General features: G+C 31.7%; 3 protein-coding genes across 8 annotated transcripts; 1 reads left to right on the plus strand and 2 right to left on the minus strand.

Annotated features, from left to right (window-relative positions):
• The first annotated feature begins 6,360 nt into the window (after positions 1-6,360).
• LOC144560750 (uncharacterized) lies at positions 6,361-12,524 on the plus strand. Of its 4 annotated transcripts, none has more exons than XM_078309992.1 (10): positions 6,361-6,451; positions 6,908-6,995; positions 7,670-8,033; positions 8,255-8,347; positions 8,452-8,535; positions 8,656-8,808; positions 9,087-9,152; positions 9,631-9,696; positions 10,821-10,889; positions 11,363-12,524. In XM_078309992.1, exons 3-10 carry the CDS (start codon positions 7,698-7,700, stop codon positions 11,654-11,656), a joined length of 1,161 nt encoding a protein of 386 aa, XP_078166118.1. In that variant the 5' UTR covers positions 6,361-6,451; positions 6,908-6,995; positions 7,670-7,697; the 3' UTR covers positions 11,657-12,524. The 4 variants fall into 4 exon arrangements, with proteins under 4 accessions (XP_078166118.1, XP_078166122.1, XP_078166121.1 ...); XM_078309996.1 differs by having other exon boundaries at positions 11,436-11,610; XM_078309994.1 differs by lacking the exon at positions 6,361-6,451 and adding an exon at positions 6,504-6,522.
• A 143-nt stretch (positions 12,525-12,667) lies between these two features.
• Positions 12,668-14,038, minus strand: LOC144560751 (uncharacterized). Its single transcript, XM_078309997.1, has 2 exons — positions 13,935-14,038; positions 12,668-13,232 (listed from the first exon to the last, which is right to left on the minus strand). The coding sequence occupies exons 1-2, from the start codon at positions 13,964-13,966 to the stop codon at positions 13,007-13,009; spliced, it is 258 nt and encodes an 85-aa protein (XP_078166123.1). The 5' UTR covers positions 13,967-14,038; the 3' UTR covers positions 12,668-13,006.
• Positions 14,039-16,566: 2,528 nt separating this feature from the next.
• Positions 16,567-20,032, minus strand: LOC144560752 (Pentatricopeptide repeat (PPR-like) superfamily protein). 3 transcript variants are annotated; one of them, XM_078309998.1, is made up of 2 exons: positions 19,492-20,032; positions 16,567-18,990 (listed from the first exon to the last, which is right to left on the minus strand). In XM_078309998.1, exons 1-2 carry the CDS (start codon positions 19,931-19,933, stop codon positions 16,847-16,849), a joined length of 2,586 nt encoding a protein of 861 aa, XP_078166124.1. In that variant the 5' UTR covers positions 19,934-20,032; the 3' UTR covers positions 16,567-16,846. The 3 variants fall into 3 exon arrangements, with proteins under 3 accessions (XP_078166124.1, XP_078166125.1, XP_078166126.1); XM_078309999.1 differs by having other exon boundaries at positions 16,567-19,009; positions 19,492-19,967; XM_078310000.1 differs by having other exon boundaries at positions 16,567-18,949; positions 19,492-19,634.
• Between the last annotated feature and the right edge of the window lie 3,700 nt (positions 20,033-23,732).

Consider the following 23,732-nt stretch of genomic DNA (forward strand, 5'->3'; position numbering starts at 1 on the left):
GTTTGGCACTATGCTGAGTCAATGGAACCGTCCACCCTTTGACACCACCTTACACAACTTGGGGGAGGAGGAGAATCTGTGTAGTCAGTCATGTAGAGATGTGAACAAGAATAGACCGAATTATTGATTGGAAACGAATCTGTTGAAATTCTCATTCGTGGACAGTGTTTCTGATATCTCTGTTTTTCTGAATCCAACCATCGAACTGTTTTGAGATACGTGCATAGAAAAATCCACTGTTTCAAAATGCGTATATAAAAAAGTTAAACAATTAGATTTAGAATTTCAGAAACACTGTTCACGAACGAATGAGAGATTTCAGCTGATTTGAATTCTTATTGATTTGGCTGCTTTCTACCTGGACTGAATTAATGGTTCTTTCTTTTTGTTTTCGGAGAACACAAAAACAATTAATTTGTTTTATGACAAATAGGTTTTTCAATTTCCAAAAATAAGAAAATGGTATGTGTATATCAATTGGAGTACAGTAATATTATCATTTCATATATAGCTTTCATGGTCAAACTTATGTGGCTAGTTTTTAACTCTTTTAAATTAGATCCCAATTAATGATTACAAAACTTCACAAGATTAAAGTTAAAATGCATACGCAACGCAAATACACAGTCAAGATAATGTTTAATTAACTCTTATATTACTACAAGGACAATATATTTTATTTTTGTAAGCTATGATGGGGTCATTCTAGCAAGCATAAAATTAATTGGTCCAAATTCTAGCATATAGTTTGTTTTATGAGATTTGAGAGATAGAGGTCTAATTTTTAAAATCACATTTAATGTTCATAAAATGTTTTAATTTGAATTTTAAATTTATAATTTTTTATACGAAGAATGTTGTTTTTTTTGTTACTAGATTAAAAGTTGATTCTCTAGCATATAATTTGTTATTTTTTATACATTAAATTATAGTCTCCAATTCATTTTATTTGCGACACCAGATGTATGCGCAGTACGAATTGAACGGTTGATATTTTATTGAGATTCGTGTCAACTAGATACGGAGACGAAAGGATCCAGCCGAGATCGCCGTCCCTCTTGAGTACTTGTCTTGTGCAGTAATGTAAAATTTGAGTTTGAAATCTGAACCATCTGATCATAATTAATTAGGTCAAGTCAAACCAATTTGGAAATTTACATAAATCTCTTTAATTTTTAATTTTTGTGACAATTCAAAACAAACGATTTAAATTTTTTTTCTACAATATAATTACTGCAATACTATTCGAATTCCGCCTAACTCAATTTCAGGTGCCTATCAAATATATATATTTTTTTTTAATTTTGAAGGTTATCAAATGGATATTTAAATATCTAAAATTTGTTAATTTGAATAATTATATGTATCCTGGTGTTTGTTTCAGATCATCTAAGATCATATCGATATTCATATCTGTATTAGTTTTTAGATTTGATATTATTCTAGCATTATTTTTTGTATTTATATTCCAGAGCGGATTCTAGATATTCATTCTTAATTGACTTTATTTATTTTCAAAATTTATGTATTTATGTATAATGTCTTATAAATTTTAGAGTAAAATATTATGCGTACTGTAAAATTGATCTCAAACTCATATGAAATTTTTATAGATTAAAAGTCTGACCTCGCTTCTATTTATATCAATATTGAGAGATATTCAAATTTAAATTGTATGTTCTACAATACTTAATACTTAATATCTATTTTAGATAATTTTTCCATTGATTAAAATCTAGATGATAGTAAAACATTGGTTACATGAACTTTGTAACATATTAAAACCTAGCATTGCTAATTAAAGCCTACAACATGGACAACCACAAGAAATTCTAGGGGAATTATTCTAGAGGAGTTGGATCTGTTAAAGGATTAGAATATGTTTTTCAAAGTTTAAACGGTAATCCCCAAATCACTCCACCTAATCCGGAATAACAAAATTTTATTCTGATTGAAATTACCATATTATCCCTATGGCGATTTAGTTTAATTATGCCCATTCTGACAAGGAATTTATTTGAAACTGTTAAAAATAAAAATCAAATTATAAATAATGTTAGCATCAAATTCCTTAAATTAATTTGAGTGATAGATACGTAGTTTGAAATTTATGACCTCAACATATTTAAATTTAAAATGGTTAATAATTTTTAATCAAATAGCTTATATCAAATTTTGTTGCATTTTAAAAATTATTTGGTCGCTAATGAAGAGCCAATGAACTTAAATAATTATTTTTTTTAAGTTGAAATGTAACACCCCGGTATGCATTTTTAATTATTTTGTACTTATTTGTAATATTAAAAAAATTACAAGGTTTAAATGTTAAAACATAAAACTTAAACGAAAAATATAAAAGCCAACGTGGCACTAAGGCCACGTGGCCTCAATGCATTCATCTCCTAACACTCTTTTAATTTGTTTCCATCTTCATATGACTCGGTTAATAATAAAAAAAAAAAAACAGAGAAAGAAAGGAAAAGGAAAATAAAAGAGAAAGAGAGCAGAAAACTAGAAAAAAAAATAAAAAAATAAAAAAAATTTGATTGGAATTCGATTGGAATTCTGACTATGTCACGTTGATTCTGAATAAGTGTTGTTTCTCGAATTGGATTCCTGAATTAGTCGCTATCAGGTAACCAGACTTCTCTATAATCTGTGTTTTCGATTTGAAAGGTTAAATTTGATTTTGGTTGGGTATTGAATTAGGTAATCGGATTATGTAGTATATTTAACTGTAATATGGGGTCTAGATACTGAAGTTGTTTTTAATGAATTGGAAATACTAGGAATTGCCTGTTTCAGAGATTCCAACTGAAATGAAACGGATTTTACTGAAAACCTAGACCCAATTGATATTGTCGGTTAAATATGCATACGTAATTTGATATTTAATTGTGTGGATTAATCCAATCTTGTTAAAATAGTTGTTTAATGTTATTAAGCCAATTATATAGAGAAGCTGCGTCATTAAATAACTGGTTACTCGGCTTTGTAGCTGACTCCATATTGTTTCTGTTTATTTTTGTTGTGACGTAGGTTGACAAGACGGCGGATGGATACGTGGATGTCGTTCTGTCGCGTCGCGTGCCCGGTCCGACCGCTGGGGCGTGACACGAAAGGTGAATTGTTGATATCCAGATGTATCAAATTTGATAGACAATTTATTAAAGCGATAAAAAACATAGATACATTTTTTTTTTGTACTTTAAACATAAAATTCACAATTGTCAGTAAATTCACTTTGAATAATATTTTATCCGTAGACTTTGTATTTTATTTTTACATATTACTTAAGGAAAGATTGCATGACAGAGAAATAAGTTCATAATAAAAATATGATGTTTAATTACACTTTTGACTGTAATGTTTGATTATTTTTAAAGGTGATTTGAAATGTGAATTTGATGGTGAAAACTGATGGATGACTGCTGGAATGAATTTGGGTTAGGAAAATGACGGTGGAATTGAATGAATGTTTTTAGTATTATGAGTAGTAAGATAACAACAACTAAACTAAACTCAATTACATTTTCATGTATATCCCTCAAAAACTTGGAAATTACGTATCTGCCCCTCTAACATTCATATTATCATATTTACCCTTGTAAACTTAAAAAACTCACATATTTATTCGTTTTATTGACTTTTCTATTAAACTCAATTTAAATTCATGTAGTATCAATTTACTCATGTTTCAGAAAAATGTCAGTCTTATAATTGATTGATTTCGGATGACAAATTAGTCATTTATGTACTTCTAACGCGTATATGGTGCGATTTAGATATATGACTTGTAATAGAAAAAAGACAATAAATTGGGTAAAGTTGTGATTTTAATAGAACGATAATTATGCTATTATGAACTTTAGAAGGAACAAATACATAATTTCTGAAATTTTGAGGGATCTAGGTGAAATCCCTTCTTTAAAATATTTTAATTTCTCCTCTAAGTTAACAGTAAATCTCACTGTAACTATGTTGTTATTTTTATTTTTTATTGGAATAAACATTAGACTTAGACACTTGGTCAAGAAAGACATGCATAGGTGCTTTCTCATCAGGTAGTGTGCTGTCATTTCAAAACTAGCAATTTTCAAGGGCAATTTAGTCATTTCAAATCCTACTTTAAACTAGTTGACAATGCCAGGTGAAGACTTCCGGCAAAAGCGCGTGGTAACCGTTGCTATCAATCTCCCACAGTAGAAACCCATATCTTACCCTATCAGAGAATGCCCGTACTAATTATATTTAATTAAGTAGCGTTAAGCTGTTCCAAAGACTGAGCTGTTATGTGTTCCAAATTAACACTCAATGTTTTATCTCAAGAATTATGATATACAAATTTTATGATTTATTTGTTCAACGATAAATTAATAATAACAGAAAATAAATCCATGGATATGTATATATAATAAAGCTTTATATAAGAATTTATAATCAACCTAATTAGCAGAAAAATCACATATTATATTATTTATAACAATAATTGTTTATGCCCAACGATGTCTTTTTTTTATGGAAAGCTTGTAGTATTGTACACGTGGTGCATGCTTTTGAAATAGTATTGTAGCTTCAATGATAATATGCACAAATAATACTGTACATATTTCTTTGTGAACTAAAAAGACAATTTTTTTTAATCTTTAAAAAAGGATCAATATCATAATGGTGCATGTTTTTGGAATAAGTTATCTATTTATTAATTTTGAAAGACAAAAAGATATATTGTGCATGTTTTTGAAAAATATTTATTTTATTGTACATTACAAATATTTATCATAAGGAAACTGTCCTTCTCATTTAAAAAAAAATATTACCATATCAATGTCGTGCCTTGAGTATAATGATATTATGACTTGTTCTACGACAAAATTGATCAAAATACCCAACACAATTGAGCTTTGCTTCTCCAAATATGTCCACATAAATTAGCATATATGAGGAAGTTTTCCTCATATATTTGTTAATTTATCTATTAACTCATAATGTAAGAAATATCAGTACATTCTTACACAAATATCTTGTTGGAAATTATTAGCAGTAGAATTGAAAAATGCATAATAAAAAGAATATACTAGTATCTTATTAAGTTACATTAAGAGAATAATTTTCTTCATTTAATCAAAATTTGCTACCAGATTAATCTTGTAACATATCTCGATATCTCGAGAGTCTTTGAACTAAAAAATGAGTTTGTTAATTATAAAACATAAACATATCATGCTTCTCGATTTATTTATATCAATTATGTTTTCTAAGCTCTAACAAGTTTCATACATCAGCAGTTTATATTTTTACCTATATGATATATTAATTTGTTAATTCTACCATTGATATTATTTTGCAGCAAACTGGTGGGTGCAATTCCAACTTAATATGAGTGATTCGAATCATTTCCACCTTTTTTAATTAGGAATGACGTAAGGGTGAGGCAGCCCCTGTTTTTTTTTGCTGAAAGTCTCAAACAAACAAATCACTTGTAAGAGTACACTTCTCCATTACTTCCAAAGCTTATCTATTTTTAGCAATACTGGCTGTGTGTGTATAGTGGAGTAATTACCTGTTAGTCTAAATTTAACAATATCTTATAATACATATATAGTTTTTCTTTTTAACTATATCACATTATTTATGTTCTTATTCGTCCGATTTATTTTTTAATTTTATTTATCTTGATCGGATGGCTCATGTATCATGCTTTTTTTTTTTTGTATGAATTACTGCACAGTAAATTGTGTTATTTATCATTATACTTGTTTTATCATTTTAAAATAAATGAATTGTTCTCACAATTTATTTTATATGAAAACTATTTTATAGAAAATTTTCTTATTTCAAACATGTAATTTTTAATTTAATAATTATTTCTTTCAAAGTACACCACCAAAAAATAAATATAACTGAAAGTAATTATATAAGTAGAAAGTAACTGCCTTGCTATAAATAAAGCAAAAAAAAAAAATTATCTTATATGTATGTCAACAGAAACTAAGTTTAGTTTTTTTAAGAAAAAATCAGATACATCCTTGCTCATAAAAGAGGGGGTAAGTTTTTCGATTTGTATGTTAAAATCACAAATATAATACTTCATGAGATAAATATGGGTAAATAATTTAACAGAGCAGTTTTAACTTCATGCAGAGCACAAACTATAGAATCAAAGTAACACTGCATATGTTTGATACACTGCATGAAGCCAAAACTACTCTGTTAAAATCTTTTACCTGATCATATTGTACTGAATGGTATGGTGCAATTATTGCTAGCAAACAGAGCAAACATGTGAGCACTGGAGACGTCCATTTTGTTAAGAATTGCAGAGGTTAGTTCAAGAACAATTAATAACCGCATAATGAGTCTTAATCCAGTCTAATTAAAAGAGAAACCTCTGTCTCTCTCGTTCTCTCTCGCGCTCAGCTCACTAAATTCGGAACTAGGGTTTATGCTGGTAAGCTTTCCTCAACTATTCTTTCTCTTTCTAAACTTCACTTTTGTGTTCAATTAGTTGCCCCTTTTCTGGTATCTGCCTTAATTTTCCCCAATTCCGGTGTTTTTTCTTTTCTTTTTCGACTCAATGTGCGAATTTTTTGTTCTTCTCCTTCGAAATCTTCTTTAAATCGAATGGTATTTGTGCGAATTTATGTTCTTTTGGTAGAATGATTGTGCAAATTGATTTGATTTGAGAGTTGGGTTGCGGAATTTGATCATGTGGTTTTGGTATGATAGGAAATAATTGAACAAATTTTCAAACAGTTTATATATCCAGTATTTTTTCGAATCGGGAGTGTTGTTTAAGTTTTGTAATTATTGCTTCTTCTTTTAATTAAATTTGATATATGAATGAAAGGGGTCACCTGATATCTCTTCAACCTCTTTTATTTATTTTTTCTTAGTTTACTATCAGTAAAGAAAAACAAATCTCTAATTCTTTTTGAATTAGTGAGGGCAAAGGCACAACCAACAAACCGTGAAGCAATTTGGTTATTTGCAAGGTGAAAAATTTGTTTTTTGGGGGTTGCAAATAATCATATATACATGATGCAATTATAGCTGGATTTAGATTTATTTTTTACACTATAAGATACTATAAAAGGAATCGAAATTGAGACCTAACTAGTGTATGTGTATGGTATTGTTTCAAATCTTTTACGTTCACCTGACTTGTTATTTAATAATTATGAATTAGTTGATTACTTGATACTATGCAAAAAGTCAACTGAAAGTAAAAAAAAAAAAAAAATGTTTGTGTGGTCAAACAAAATAACGGATTTATGGGTTACCTAAACTTTCTTTTAGGCCCATAATTTACTAGTATGAACTGGTCTAATTCCAATCCTTCGGTGAATGAACTATCAGAGTTAGCTTGTCAATTAAATTATAAACATAGAATCAAGTACTTATTAAATAAAATGAGGTCAGAAATTAACACTTTTCCTGATATCCACTATATGGTTCTTTTCAAAGTGAATAATGTGAATTATTTTATGAAGAAAAAAGTTATGTTTGAAGGGTGCATGCATGATATATCCTATGCCTATTTTATCCAATAGCATTTTAATTTGTAGGGGTAAAAATGTAAATTTTAGATGTTGTAATAGCACAGATCAACTTTTGCACTTTTTTTTATTGATTTTCATGCATAATATTATTTCCTTTTACGTAACAGATTGGTGTTTTATTTGAAACCCTAAAAGATGGACGGCTTAACCAATTCCTTCCTCTCCTCCATCTGGTCACATAATAACAATACATCAGAGAAAATCTATAGTGAGGTGGAACTGGACCCTCCAGGTATCATACCAAATGGAGAAGAGGCCATTGTCTCATCATCCTTGCTGGTCACAAATGGAGGAATGAAATTAAACGCTGCATCGAGCCTCTTTCCAGTTACTAATCTCGTTGAGGGTGGAAATGGATGTCAATTGACCAATTTGCCACTGCCTCCTCTTTCAGGCGCAGAATTACTTTCGTCTAATTTAACTACTTGGGCTCCATCGTCTTTGGCAAATTCAGACGTCTCCTCTTTTAAGGTGTGTATTTGCTTATTGGCACCAAGAGTTGCAAAACCTATTACCAAAGCTTATTAGTATTGTCTTAAAATCCAAGGATGTTTAGGTTTAGTATTGGGTGAATCCTCTTGATTATAAATGTGAGATATCAATCTAGATTTTTTTTTTTCAATTTTCTCTATTCAATAGTGAGTTTTGTGTGGTTAATTGATTTATTATCTTCTTGGGAACTTGAACTTCAGGATTTGGGTGAATTTAACTATCCGACTCCCAACTCTTTTGATGTGCAACATCCGGAAAGTTTCGATCCAAGTGTTTTTCATACTCAGCCAAAGGTCCATCTTATCTCCTATTTTATATTTGGTTTTAGGTGTTAGCTTATGCCAAGTATTAACAATAGTAATTATTATTAAATCTTGTTTTTGTTATATTTTTATAGGGGCTAAATGGGATGAATGGTCTTAACCTAACCTCTTTCACTTCCGGCTCAGAAGTCAGCTTTATACAAACTCTTGCTCTGCAGGTTCATTTGCTTCTATCACACAAAAAAAAAAAAAAAAAAAAAAAAAAACCCTGTACTTTTGCAATTTGTAAATATGATTTGGGACTGATTCAATTTTTGAATTTGTTTGTCTTGTGACAGGCTAATACTCAATTGACTCCAGGTAGCCATGCAAGTCCAGCTCATGCAACTCGTGTTACAACAACCACAAATGCTGGTCTTGATGGCACCTTCAAGCCGCGGGCTAGGGCCCGCCGCGGCCATGCCACTGACCCCCACAGTATTGCTGAGAGAGTAAGTTACTGTTGGAATACATACCGAGTTTGATAAAGACTGTTATTTAGTGATAACATTTACCGGCCTATTCTGTTGGTACCGTCAGGTTTACCCAACAAACTGGTACATACTAAAAAAAAGTAATAACTAATCTGGTAAGGTGAACTTGGTTTTGAGTTGTGCCAAAACCAGTATCCTTGATGCTCCTTTCATACTTCTTTTTTCTGATAATGGCTTGAAATTAGGTTTTAATCATTTTGAAAAGACTAACGGTTAGTGATAAAAATGAAATACAGCTCCGTAGAGAGAAAATATCAGAAAGGATGAAAAATCTCCAGGAACTCGTGCCGAACTCAAACAAGGTAAATAATAAATGCATGAAATTTTTTGAACTGTTAAATTTTATTTTGTTTCATATGAATAATTGAGACAAATTAAAACCCAACCAAGGCACATTTATGCAATTGACATTTAGTTGAGGCAAGATCTGATTGGACTTAGTTGCAAAAATTTAAGATTTTATTGGGTTTGCTAACAAATTTGCAAATATGCATATGTGGAAAGTTATTTGAAACTATACTTGTGTAGGGCTTGAATGTTAATTTATTGGTGCCCGTTACTTGTGTAGGGCTAACAAATTTGCAAATATGCATATGTGGAAAGTTATTTGAAACTATACTTGTGTAGGGCTTGAATGTTAATTTATTGGTGCCCGTTACTTGTGTAGGGCTAACAAATTTGCAAATATGCATATGTGGAAAGTTATTTGAAACTATACTTGTGTAGGGCTTGAATGTTAATTTATTGTACACTGAAAAATTTATTTTAATCTGTGAACAGACAGACAAGGCATCTATGCTGGATGAAATTATTGACTATGTCAAGTTCCTTCAACTTCAAGTCAAGGTATGAACCTGAAATCAGAATAAATAGTAACGAGGCTTATTTTTTGAATTTAACTAAAATTTTGTGGTTTAGATATTAGCGCCTTTTGTGTATAGAGTGGGTTAAAATTCCCCATTGTTTTTGTGCTGCAATCATGCCTCACATCCTTATCTCTGTTTTCAAATTCCAAACAATTGATCCGAACATCTCAGCATGATTTCCATATTAAAACGTGCATGGAGACCAAATTTTATATTTTTTTGAAACTTTTTTACTATCTTTTTAGATAGGTACAAAATCACTGTTTTTGGGCATTTTAACCCTACTCTATTGTATCTCACCCAAAATTTCTATGATTTGTTAAACCCAACATGTTTGTATTATTATAGTGTAGGCATAATATTGTTAGTATTATTATTCATACATACCATTATTACCATTAGTATTACTACTACTACTACTATTTGTTATTATTTCTATTTTTATTATTATTTTATTACTATCTACCTTGTCTTTGTGACTACGACTGGGCTTTATTTCTAGCCTACCCCAACTTGTTTGGGACTAAAGGCTTGTGTTGTTGTTAAACCCAACATGCTTTTCAATATTTGCAAATTATGCCAGTTATTATTATTATTTTTTTTTTTTGTGAAAACATGTTCTGTTAAATCGCACGGAAAGGATATTGTCCGACTGAACTCAAAGAAAACTAAGTACATTAATGAAAGAAAGATTTAGCTGTTGGGCCCTGAATTTGTATTATCAAATTAGATAAACAGTTTGATTATTTAATATTAATAATTCAGGTGTAGTAGTTTAGTCCTTGGTTATTTTCATTTTAACGTTGGTATTGACATTGCTAATTCTAATTATATCAAAGATTGTTTGTTTTTTAGCTTTTAAAACATTCAGTAAATTTCTAACTCCCACCTGTTTTAATTATTATTTAATCGTCTGCTTTAGTATGCTTGATTTTTCTGTGCTAAAAGGTAATAGCAGACGAAAAATATATTGTTGATTATTATTAACTTGAATTTCATTGCTCCCTATTTATAAATCCCACTGTAGGGTTGAGCACTCGACTAATTTTACATAATATATCAAGTATGGATTAACCAACTAATTACTTGATTTATTAATTGAAGGTACTAAGCATGAGCCGGCTCGGCGCAACTGAAGCTGTAGTTCCTCTTCTCACTGAATCTCAACCTGAGGTAAATTACTCCTCTCAGTATACCTTTTTGACTGACTTTTTATCTGTACAATTTTGTTTTATACCACAACCTGTTTTCAATTGCTGATGGTATAAAATGAAATTCTCTGAATTCGATGGTATTGGTGAAATTTTGTTATTCATTTATGCTACTGATAAAAAAATCAAGCTTTTTGATAGAATATACCTTTCATCCAATTTATTTATATTAGTATATACCTAGATGTATTAGTCTATTAGTATATCTTTATTCTAGTATATACTAAATTTATATTTTTATTCTATTATTTTGTATATATCATACTTTTATACCCTATTAGTACATATCATATTATTAGTATACATCATATTTTAAAATATAATAAATTAGTACGGTTGATGTATTAGTCTATTATTAGTATATACCTAGATGTATTAATAGGCCGGTAGTCACATGCCGCTCGGTGAAAAGTAAAAATGTATCCACCATTTCAGGGATCAACTGGGGTATTGCATTTGCCCTCTGTTTCTGTGGGGTCCACTGCTAACGTTTCACTGGATGGTACAGCTGAGCTGCAGGATAGTGCAGCTTTTGAGCGTGAGGTGATACAGCTTATGGAGTCTAATGTGACCTCAGCCATGCAATACCTCCAAAACAAGGGGTTGTGTCTCATGCCTATTGCACTTGCCTCCGCCATTTCTACCCAGAAGGGGACCCACATGTCAGCCATACCAACTGCGAGGCATCAAAACTCTGATTCTTCTCTCTGCAATGATTTCAAAGAGTAGTTTTTTCCTATCGATGGGGTTGTTTTTATTTATATTTTTTGTGTGAGCAATTGGGGGGGGGGGGGGGGGGGGGGTATATTTTTTTTTTCTAGTGTGCAAGGGTAGTAGAATATTTTTTAATTAGGGATTCCTTTAACACAAATCACGGTCGTAGATCTGTACTTTTCTAAAATCACAAAAAAGGAAGGCCATAAAATTTTTTATCGGCTCTGTGAGAGGGATGAATACAACATGTGGTAGTTTCTTTCCCTTTCCTAATATCATTATACTATTCTAGATCTTCTATGGCACTTTTACTTCCATTATATATAAGTCGTTGTCCAACTTACACATCCTGATCCTTTTCATGCTTTTAATTTTTATATTTAATATACTAGTTTCACTAAAAGTACTAGGATTTCTACTTCTTAATCATTGCTTGAAATTCAAACCTTAAATTAGGGTTCATTGATAGTAGAAATCCCAACAGAGAACTAAAATACTGCAATAATATGCAATAATTGTAGCAGTGCCATGGAAGATCTTAAATAGTATAACAATATGTGAAAGGAATATCACTGTGACTCTGCTTTTGTTTACTCTACCGAATTTAATGAGCTACAGCTCTCTCTCCACATGCAACTACAAGAATTAAGTTCGAAGCTAGACTTACAGAGTTTATCTGGCCTTTTGATTTTCATGATTTTGAAAACCTCAGAACCTTGATTTGTGATTTGCATGAAAGGGATTCCAAATAAAAATAACTTGTGGATGAAAGTAGGTATTGTATGGTTACTAATATTGATAATGTCAAGGTGTTGTTAGTTAAAGTAAATTGTATGTATGTCTGTCTGGAATTAGATATTAATGAGAGTAGCTTTGTGTTTAATATGTAATGTTTGTTGGTCTGATTCTGATTGTTTTTTAATTTTACCTGATTTTTAAAGGATTTATGTTTCTTCTTTTACAATGGATGTCAATATCAAAACAAATTGAAGCACATAACCTTTTTTTTTTAAGTTTTCAAATTAGCAGTTGCTTGTTGATCAAGACCACAGAATTTGAATCAGATGGTTCAAAAACAAAGTTGATCTTTTTTTTTTTTTTTCATTGCATAGTTGAGTTAATAGTTTTCTGAAGAAATTGCACATATTACATACTAATGATTAGTTTCTCATATCATTATGAAATAAAACTTCTTCATATGCTGGTATATTTCTTATATTTCTTCTCTCAATGACAAAATCAAAGATAACATTTTCTTCAAATCTATATCCATTACCAACGTTACAATATACCCATATATATTGAAAATAGTATCAATTTTCCGTAACTCTCCTTGCATTTTAAACAGATTTTGTTTGAAAAACTTTACTTTTTCATGGAGAGCAGATGGGCCCGCAACTCAGCCACATCGACCACATCGAAAGAGTCTTCCGGGGCCCAGTAACCGGTTTTCGGGTCACGCATCCAGGAGACCTCTTGCTTCGGCATTGTTATGACAGTCTCTGAGGCAGTTACCGACTTCACTGCCTCTGTAGTTGCTGGCAATGTTCTCGAAATCTGTGTGCGTGTTGCGGCTGCTGCTTTGGCACGGCTAGATTCATAGAAATTTTGAAATTAACAAAGATTTTAAAGAAGGAAAGAAAAACCTGAAAGGGAATATTGTGCATGTATACAATAACATCCTTGCTTGCTCTGTTTTCACTATTCAATCAAGAAAGGGATATATTGACAATCAAGTTTATTTTATGACCTTTATAACTGACTAATGGTCATAAAAAAAAAATTGAGTGCATGTTCCAATGATCTGTTACTTATAATGGTTTCCACAATTGGTATAAATAATTTATATTTAAGAACTCAATGGAGAAAAGAAAACAGTACTGTTTGATTTCATAGGGGTCTCAAATTACCTATGTTAAATGTATATGCAATATATAATATACACTTTCTCCATTTTATGGATCAGACACAAAGACAATATATAAATATGATAAGCAGGATGTAGAAATTAAATTAGATAATTTTTAATTTAAGAGTCATTAGCATAAGCAATATTAATTAATCAAAAGATCATACATGTAATTTAATTTCGGTCTAAACAACATCTGATCTTGTAGGTATTCTCCTAATCAGAAGGAGAAATGCAAAAAGCAACCTAATATGTTAGGTCAATTAAAAAAATAAAACAAAAGGATGCAAGTGAAAAATTTGAAATATGATCTTTATTGAAAAATACAACTCATGAATGAGATGTATATATCAAATTAAACAACTATTGTACTCTAAAACTTACCCAAGAGAGATGATCTTGTTGACACTAGACATTGTTATGAAACAAATACCTAGAGGGAGAATGAATGCAAGGTACCCAAATTAAGAGAGAGAGAGAATATTGTTTGGTATATTAGGTCTTTTGAATGGTTTGGTTCTAGGTAATATAAAGAGAAGAAGGCAAGGTACCCAAATTTAGAAGTTAAAGATATATTTTTCCTAATTTACAGTGTTTGACAGCTAAAGATATATTTTCCTAATTTCCTAACAATGATTTTTGGACGCAACATGTTTTTGGGTTTTTAGTTATTTTAAGTAAATTTTTTAAAATTTTTTAGAGTATAAGGATATAAGTTTATATTTTGAAAATTTGCAAATTAAATGAACAATAATAATATTCCTCCTAGGTCCTAGCTTTTGTCTGAAACAATTTTATAAAACTTATTTCTTAAATTGGACAATATGTTAAAGTCAACCAATATTTTTTAGAATAATTATAACAATCCCCTCAACCCTGTCCCCCCATTTAACCCCGCACTCTCTCTCTCCAAATTAACTCCCTTAATTGCCTTTTATCCCCGCATTAATTCCTCTAAGAATTTCCATTTATCCCCGCATTAATTACTGCCCTTTAATAACAATCCCCGCATTAATTAACAATTCTCACATTAATTATACTATCCTCTAATAACAATCCACGCATTAATTATACTATCCTTTAATAACAATTCCCGCTAATAAATATTAATCTGTTTATTGATGTTCAAGAAAGTATTTATCATTGTTCTGACAAAGTATTTATCCTTATGTCTGAGAAGTATTTATCATTGTCCCTGACATGATAATACTTTGATTTGATTAAACATTACTTATTGACAAGTTCAAGAACAAAGTTCAAGAAAGTATTTATCGTTGTTCTGACAAGTATTTACGATTATATATGGGAAGTATTTATCATTGTCACAGATGTTTTACTGTAAGTTGTAATTATGTCTGAGAAGTATTTATCCATGTCACATATAGTATTTATCCATATATCATAAAGTATTTATTCTTATGTCTGAGAAGTATTTATCATTGATATTGTACTAAAAGTTGCAATTATGTCTGATAAGTATTTATCCATGTAACATACAGTATTTATCAATATATCATAAAGTATTTATCCTTATGTCTGAGAAGTATTTATCATTGGGTGAGGGGATTGCTTATTTAATGGTCTCCAGTTTTGCGGGGACAATCCAAAAAAAAAAGGAAAATTTGTGCGGGGATAAATGACAAGTATTTATGAGGAGATTGCTTATTTAATGGTCCCCAGTTGTGCGGGGACGATTCAAAAAAAAAGAAATTTTGTGCGGGGACAACTCATGGGTTGATTTATTCTTTCCTAAATAGAGATCATTGCATATGGATTAATACTTTACGAATTCAAGATAAATACTTTGATGCTTCAAGTTAAGTACTAACAGTTTCTGCGGAGCATTAATGACTGGGCGGTCCCCCCCATGATATTTTTGGCAGTTTGTGCGGGGTTTTTTGCGGAGATAGACCTGCGGGGATTGTTATCAGGGTCCTATTTTTTTAATGGAGATGTCTTACCTCTCACTGTAAAGCAAGAAATTTATATGTTATCTATAGCAATTGCTTTATCTAATTTTATAATTTATAGTTTTTCAATGCTATTTCTCGCCAACATATTTCCTCTTTGACATATAAATTAAGCCAGAAATCATGGGTATCATCCAATAAATATTGGAGATATAATCAATTCTATTTTTTTTTACCATTATTATGAGAAAACAAATTTTTATAATATGCTTGTGAATCTATCTTTGAAAAAAAAAGACACCCATACGCATTTGTCAATAATTTAAATAAATACTTTCTCTTTCCTCACTGTTTTAAATAAAAAATAGTGTTTTAAATTGCCAAAGTTGCATCAATAGAATATTTTTTATTTACCATAGTTTATAATGCGATTTAGAATTTTTATTTTATTTCTGTTATCATGTTGGGTTATTATGATCAACATTATAATTTTGATTAGAATAATTTTTTAATTTATATTATAATAAAATATTTGATGGGGGATGTTTAAGGAAAAAAATCACAAATGCTTATGACCCGGTCCCATTTCGGATCCGATTGTTTACAAACAAGTTATAATTATCAATCTACTCCGAGATGAACTACTAAATCTAAAGGATATACTATTAGGCATAATATCTAAAATTAGACTTGACCTAATTTAATAAAAAATATATATGAATCAAAATTCGGATCCTAATATTTGCCGAATAAGGGTCCAAATATGATAGCATCTAGATCCTATCCGACCCAATATCACTTCTAATGTTACCATATTCTTAGAATAAAGTTTGAAAAATAAGTAGAGGTTAAGCACAGTAGCACAGTGGTAGTTTAGTCCTCTGGTCTCTACTATTTTTCTTTTCAGCTTTAAGATACGTGCAAAATACAGAAATAATCAAACTTAATTTGAAAAAAATAAATAATATTGCCTTATCAAGAGGTAAAAAGATATAAGCTACTCTTAAAATAGCAATCTCACCAAATGTATCTTGCAACCTAAACTTTAATTTTGGAAAATTTAGGAACACCAAACTTCTTTTGCTAACATCCACTTAAAATTTGAATTTTTATTTTTATTTTTTTACTGATTGCTTCCAATAATTCATATTTTGGATATTTAATCAGGTAAATCCCCCTTATTTGGTCCTCCTTTATCACTAATTTATGAAAAACCATGCACAAAAAAAGAAGAAGATATTTTTTGAAGAAGCAAATAGTGTTTGTTATATAATCAAGGACCATTCGGCGAAAAATTTACATATTTATACAAAATTCATGCATCCACAATTTCCCCTACCCCTCGTAACAAGAAAAAAAGAGAGGATTAAATGATTAAAAATAAATTTACCAATAGTCTCTACAAGAGCACTCTCCGTCCTCAAATCTATGCAAACAACTATAATCCTTAATGAATATATCCCTCTTGTGCAATTTGCTCACAACCTTAGCAAATGTGTGACAATGCGCACATACCCTCCCGTTTTTAATAATTCGAATTACCTTTCGAGGAGAATTAGAGCTAAGAATTTGAAAAGCAATTGCTCGTTTTTCGCTATGGATCATGCCATTATCTTCTCTATCCTCTTCATAGTCTAATAGGGAACAAACCCGATGAAATTTGAAGCCACTATTGATTGCCATTTCTATAAATTCTCCGAGCTTGGTTTCCAAATGGAGATCTCCAGTCAAGAAACAATGCACCTTATTTCTGACCTCTGTATAACAACAGCCAAGCAAACCATCACCTTTCTCTGGTACCAAAGATTCTTCCAAAATACCCGCAAATTTATACAAGTTGGATAATAATTTTCGGATTCGTGGGTTCCATGGTTCAATCTTTAACAAATTCTCTGCTATATTTATTGTAAACTCCAGATCGGAATTCATGCCGGCTGCTTTAAGGAGTGCGTCCCATACATTCTTGTCAGGTTCAAATGGCATTTGTTCGAAAAGTTCTCGTGCGTCTTTCAACCGACCTGCCTTGCCATAAAGGTTTATCATACTGGCATAATGGTCCGAATTAGGGTTTACACTGTACAACTCAGACATGGAGGAGAAGAACTCTTCACCTTCTTTCACTAATCCCTCTAGACTGTATGCATTTATCACACAAGATAGTTTGAAATGGTTGGGTGACACCTCTTCTAGTCTCATTTTACTAAACAACTCGAGTGCCTTACTGGCTCGGCCGTGCAAAACACAACCTCCTATAATACTGTTCCATGAAATTAGGGTTTTCGAAGAAAGTGAATTAAATAAAGCTAGTGCACTGTTAAGGTTTCCAGATTTGGTGTAGGCGTAGATGAGAGCATTTTTAACTGGTACACAGCCATACTCTATGCCGGTACGGAGCATAAAACAGTGTAATTCTCTCACTTTAGAGGTACATACCAGATTTTCCAGAGCTGGTACGATACTAAGGAAGGTGACTGAATTGGGTCTCACTGGAACACTCTGCATCTGATGAAAAATATTCAAGGCCTCGTCATAATACCCATTCTGTACCATACCGGCAATTGCAGTATTCCAGGAAGCTAGGTTACGTGCTACTCCACTTGCTTCCATCTTGCGAAGCAGATTCAGTGCCTCATCCACCTCCCCATTTTGAAAAAACCCAGAAATTATCGCATTCCAAGTCACAGCATTTTGCTGAAACCCTAGTTTGTCCATCAAAGAAAATAGCTCAAAAGTTTTACTGTAAAAGCCAGCTTGGACATAGCCTCCGATTATTGAATTCCATGAAATCACATCTCTTTCAGGCATTCTATCAAACACCTTTTGGGCCTCTTCTAACACCAAGCATTTAGCATACATGTCAATCAGAGAATTTGCTAGTAAAACACTCTTATGCATTTGCTTTTTAATAGCATATGAGTGCAGAATTTTCCCTGTTCTTAGCCATTTCAACGTGGCACAAGCTGAAACAACACTCGCTACGGTCATGCTATTTGGCTCTACTTTTGACTTCAACATTTCATAGAACAGTTGGAGTGCATCAATACATTTACCACTTTGCACAAACCCCGATAACAGACTCGTCCAAGAGAACACATCAGGCAAAACACCTTCATTTTCCATCTGTCTGATCACATCAGTTGCAATTCTCAGACTAAAATTCTCAAATTTGGTTACATTACTAAGATAAATATTCCATGTGAAAATATCTGGTTTCAACCCTTCTGACAGCATCAGTTTAAAAATCCTAATAGCTTCTTCCCTCTCGCCATGCTGAAAAAGACCAGAGATCATGGAATTCCAGGAAACCAAGTTCTTGTAACTCAATTTCCAGAAGAATTTTTCCCCATCTTTCACTTTCCCGCATTTGAAGTACATTGCCAGGATGGAATTCGCTCCGTGAGTGTCTACTGATGGGTCAAAGAAACCCTTCTTCTCTGCAATTGAATGTAACATTTGCCCGGTTTTGCAATCACCGATACCCGCACATGCCTGCACAATTCTTGGTAGCAAGAAGCTGTCAGGAGTCACACCTGTCACATAAGATAAAGACTTCAAATGAAAAAAAAAGGATGGTATCAAAATAAGGTTTTCAGAAATTGGTAATCAACATTTCTCATATTAGCATCTAATTTATAATATCCATCCATTATTGAGATACTTCACTTAACTATGGGAGCGGGGTGTTTCTGATGGGCATCAAACCGAATTGCAGTCCAGGCCATTTTATCTGCCTTGAGATTCGTGCGTACAATTAAAATTATAAACATTATAAACCGGGCATTGGACCTCCTTCGCTCCCCTCAACTATTTGCTTAAAATGATATGGAAAAATCTCAAGTGAATGTAAGCACTTAACTATTTCTCAACAACCCATTATCAACAAATTCAATTCAGTTAAAATGATGAGCTAAGTTGAATGTGTTTTACAAACAACCAGAAAAATGGTTGGTCTTAATTAAAAACAGGTAAAATGCCTAGTTTTATTTGCAAAACATGGTCAAATAATAGTAACTTGTTTTCTGATATATTACCTTCATTCATCATATAATAAAACAAATCAACAGCCTCATCCCACCTCCTGTCACGCACATACCCTCCAATCATGGCTGACCAAGTGATAAGATTTCTCTCGGACATTTCGTCGAACACCTTCCGTGCATCCTCCAAACTCCCGCATTTTGCATACATGCTGACCAGCTTGGTCTCCACAAAACAGTTCATGCCTGGCAAAAGTCTCGCGCAAGAGTGCAGCTTTCGCCCGAGTTCGATCGAACCCACATCGGCACATGATTGGAGAAGAGAAATGTAGGTTTTGGGTTTGATAGAATCGCTCTGTTGTAGGATAAAGATGGCTTCTTTTATCCTGCCATGAGAAGAGAGCTCCAGCAATCGTGCATCTAGTGAAAAAGAGGTACCTTGTTTTGTTGATTTACAGTAAAATTTTGGTTTGTATGGAGAGAGAACTTTCTCCATTGGAGAAAGAGAAAGAGATAGCGTTGGAAGCTTTGAAATTTCATTTAATGGTTGTTAAACGAGGGAGGAGAACTGGATAAGGCACCATGCGACGAGAAATTGAAAGGGACCGATAAATTCTGTTGCAAGCTTCCAAATTCCAAAATGGGACCAATTTGGAATTCGGATCCCCGAATTAGGTCCGATACCTATTTAACTTGTCACGAATCTCAAAACGGACGTCCTATAGTGAGGGGAATTCGTATCCTCTAAGATATCTCAAAGCTTTGCGTGACTTTGTGGAAACTCCCAACCGTTTAAATATGTTCTGCGCTAATCTCAAAGCACACATAATACTAATCCCCCACATCAGCCCCGAATAAACACAGGACACGTCGGTCACGCAAAAGTTGAGATATCTCAGAGGATACGCACTCTAGTGAGGGCGGGCTGATGACATTGGGGTCCGGATCCTCTAAAGTAACCCAATCTTTGAGTTTTGGATCGAGATCGTTCGATTCGAATCCGTCAATAGAGATTGCTTCGGGATTCGAATTCATGTCTCAGGATATGTGCGCTCCACTTCGGATAGATCATCTCGGATTCTAATCGGATGGTTCCGATTTAAAACCCAAAGATTGAGTTACTTCACTGGATCCGAATGCATGACATTGCGGGACGAAATTTACAAAGTTTTCCTTCTTATTTAGTATTTAATTTTATCTTTTTATTGAAATGCATTGAAATTTCTTACTGAAATAGTTTAAATTTTATTGTCTTTTGATTAGTTAATTTTACACAGTATCTATATAGTAGTGTTACCGTATGAATTTGATCATTTTTTTTTTTTTACTGAAATGGCGAAATTTTAGCGCATTTTTATTTGTTTTACTCGATCAGTTTAGGTTTTTAAACTGTCGATTTGTTATGTTTATAGTCTGGATCGGTTATAGTTATTATATTTACTTTGATCAATTTTAGAAATGTTTATTTGTGATTAAATTATGGATTTATTTAAATTTATATGTTAGTTTTTGAAACTTAGTTTATTGTAATGTTTAGAGAGTCTATTTATGTATTAGTTTACATAATCTATCTAATAGGTTTATATAATGAGGAGGGTTCAAATGCACCCAAATTTTTGTGCACCCAAATGTACTCTATCTTTCAAATCTTTTTTCTCCGTTTTCAAAGTCCGAATAGTCAATCCGAACCATTAGATGCGATCTATATATTAAGATGTGCTTGGAGACCAAATTTTACATTTTTTGGAATTTTTTTACTATTTATTAAGCCACTTTGAAAATCGCTGATTTTACATTTTCTGGACCATTGGATCAGCGATTTTTCAAAGTGGCTTAATAAATAGTAAACAAAATCCAAAATATGTAAAATTTGGTCTCCAAGCACATCTTAATATATATATCGCATCTAACGGTTCAGATTGACTATTCGGACTTTGAAAACGGAGAAAAAGGATAGGGTGCATTTGGGTGCATTTGAACCCTACTCTTATATAATATATGTAATAGCCTTTTGTTTCGTTCTTGAATTCTCTTTATTAATTTAAGCAACAAGGGCCTCCTTACTGCTTCATTGAACATGGCATAGGAACAGGATACCAATAGGAATCAATATCCTCTGAGGTAAAAAAAAATTCTGTTTGAATTACGACCGTCTGATTGGCATTTGGGCCAGTCCGGTCCGAGGTGGCACGAACAGGGCCACTTTAATAATCGTGCAAAATATGATTGGACGGTCCAGTTCCAAACAGAAATATTCTGTTATCAATAGGAAGTCTTTAGTCATATACGGATTGAAATTTTTATGGACCTGCTGAGAAAATGCATGCGCATGCTATAAATTCACAACACCAGATTGAAAAAGTCATTATATAATGATAATTTTCTGTTATTTTTTAAATATAAGCAGAACTAATATTTTCGTCTCAAATTGGCTGGAGATCTGTTGTATGACGATATATGATATAATTAAGAAAGATCTATTTGGAACATACATATATATTAAAAACAAACTCTATTTATGCAATATTGAAAGATGTTATTAATTAATTAGATTTCGGATAAGTTTTCCTATATATGTTTTAATGTTAAATTGGCTTAGAATTTAGATTATATAGTCTTTCCATTTGTGTTGCATTAGCCTAAGGTTCATTTGTAGTTCATCAAATTAACAACCTGAACTTCGGAAGAAGCACAACCATGTGAGGTTTCATTTAAAGTTTGTTGGAGCACCTAGAGGTTGCATATATGGAGTTGGTAATCAAGTAGGGATGTAAATACACACCACGTCGTGATTAGTTACGCCATGATCTGAGTTATGTGTCAAGCTGTGTCATGTTTAGGTTAGATTTTTACGTATCGTGTTGTGATTAAATTTGAAGGGACAGTCACAATACGTTAATTAGTCATGCCGTAATTGGTTACGTACATTTGTCACGTTTGTTAATACTTAATTTTTTTTTCGTAATTTAAGTTACTGTATTATTTTAAAAAAAAATTCCACATGACAGTAGCTGTCAGGAGAAAGTGTATTCAAGATTTATTATTCGATTAATATTTATTTCCGTGATGTGCCGTATTTTTTTTTCAAAGAATAGTTATGTCACTCAAATGGTTATAACCTGAAATATGTGAGTCACAGCACATGAAAGACACAAGTACGATGCCGTGTAGTACCGTATTCAGTCACATTATGACTTTTTTACACCCCAAGGTAGATTGTTTTGAGTTTTTAACGAAAATTATCGCATCAATGATAACATATCGAGCGGTAGATTTTTTTGCAAGCGGACAATTTCAATAATAACATCAGTGTATTCACAAAAAAATTTAGTGAGCTTAATTCTAAAATTTATCGGATTAGAGTCAAACAATAAATTTAAATTATAGAAACTGATTTATTGTAAGATTTTTTTCGTTTACATGCAAAATTTATAAATTAATTTAGTATAAAGTCCATTGATAAAAAAATTATAAGATAATTTAAATATATTTATTTTTCATTGCTTTTTTACTCTTGATTTTATATTAAATGAATTTATAAATTAGTATGTAAAACGTATTATTCGTATAATTAATTAATTTTAATAAATTGAATTCGTGGTTTGAAATCAATTTAAAATGTTTTGAACTCAAGCTCACCAGGAGATTCGGTAGCTTAAGAACACCTTATTTTTACTCGTATATCAGATCCTTTTTGAGATATTGTAATGAGTTTATTGTCACCTAATTCAATTGGATTGAAAATTATTGTTCAAAGTCGATGCTACAACTTGAAAGACAATCTATGGTGTTGCATAATGACTGCCAATTGTCCTTGTGAAAAACTATCATTGAATTTTTTTTTAAAGCATCATATATATCTAGATAAGTTAGTCTTAGATACCACCTCACATATAAAAAAAATGTGGAATTGAAATCTGATTTTGACTGAGGTGGTATATATCTAAGATTTCAATTCCACATTTTTGATTCTATATAAGTTAGTCGTAGCTCTACTATTTGATTCTATACCTCAGTCAAAATCAGATTTCAATTCCACATTTTTGACTGAGGTGATATCTAAAATTTCAATTCCATATTTTCCCACTCTAGACAGAATACAAAATGGCGTTCACATCATGGTATTTTATTTAATCATAGGACTTACTTCAATAATGCTCCACTATTAACCTTTGTTTATTGCCATTAATTGAGAGTTTTAATACTATGTTTACAATTGACAAACATATATATTAGTATTCTAATAACCTTGAAGTTCATCCCCTAATCAATATTAAATGGTTCAGTGGTCCACA

The sequence above is a fragment of the Carex rostrata genome, chromosome 10 (assembly GCF_964058835.1).
Source record: "Carex rostrata chromosome 10, lpCarRost1.2, whole genome shotgun sequence".
Taxonomy (NCBI): Eukaryota; Viridiplantae; Streptophyta; class Magnoliopsida; order Poales; family Cyperaceae; genus Carex; species Carex rostrata.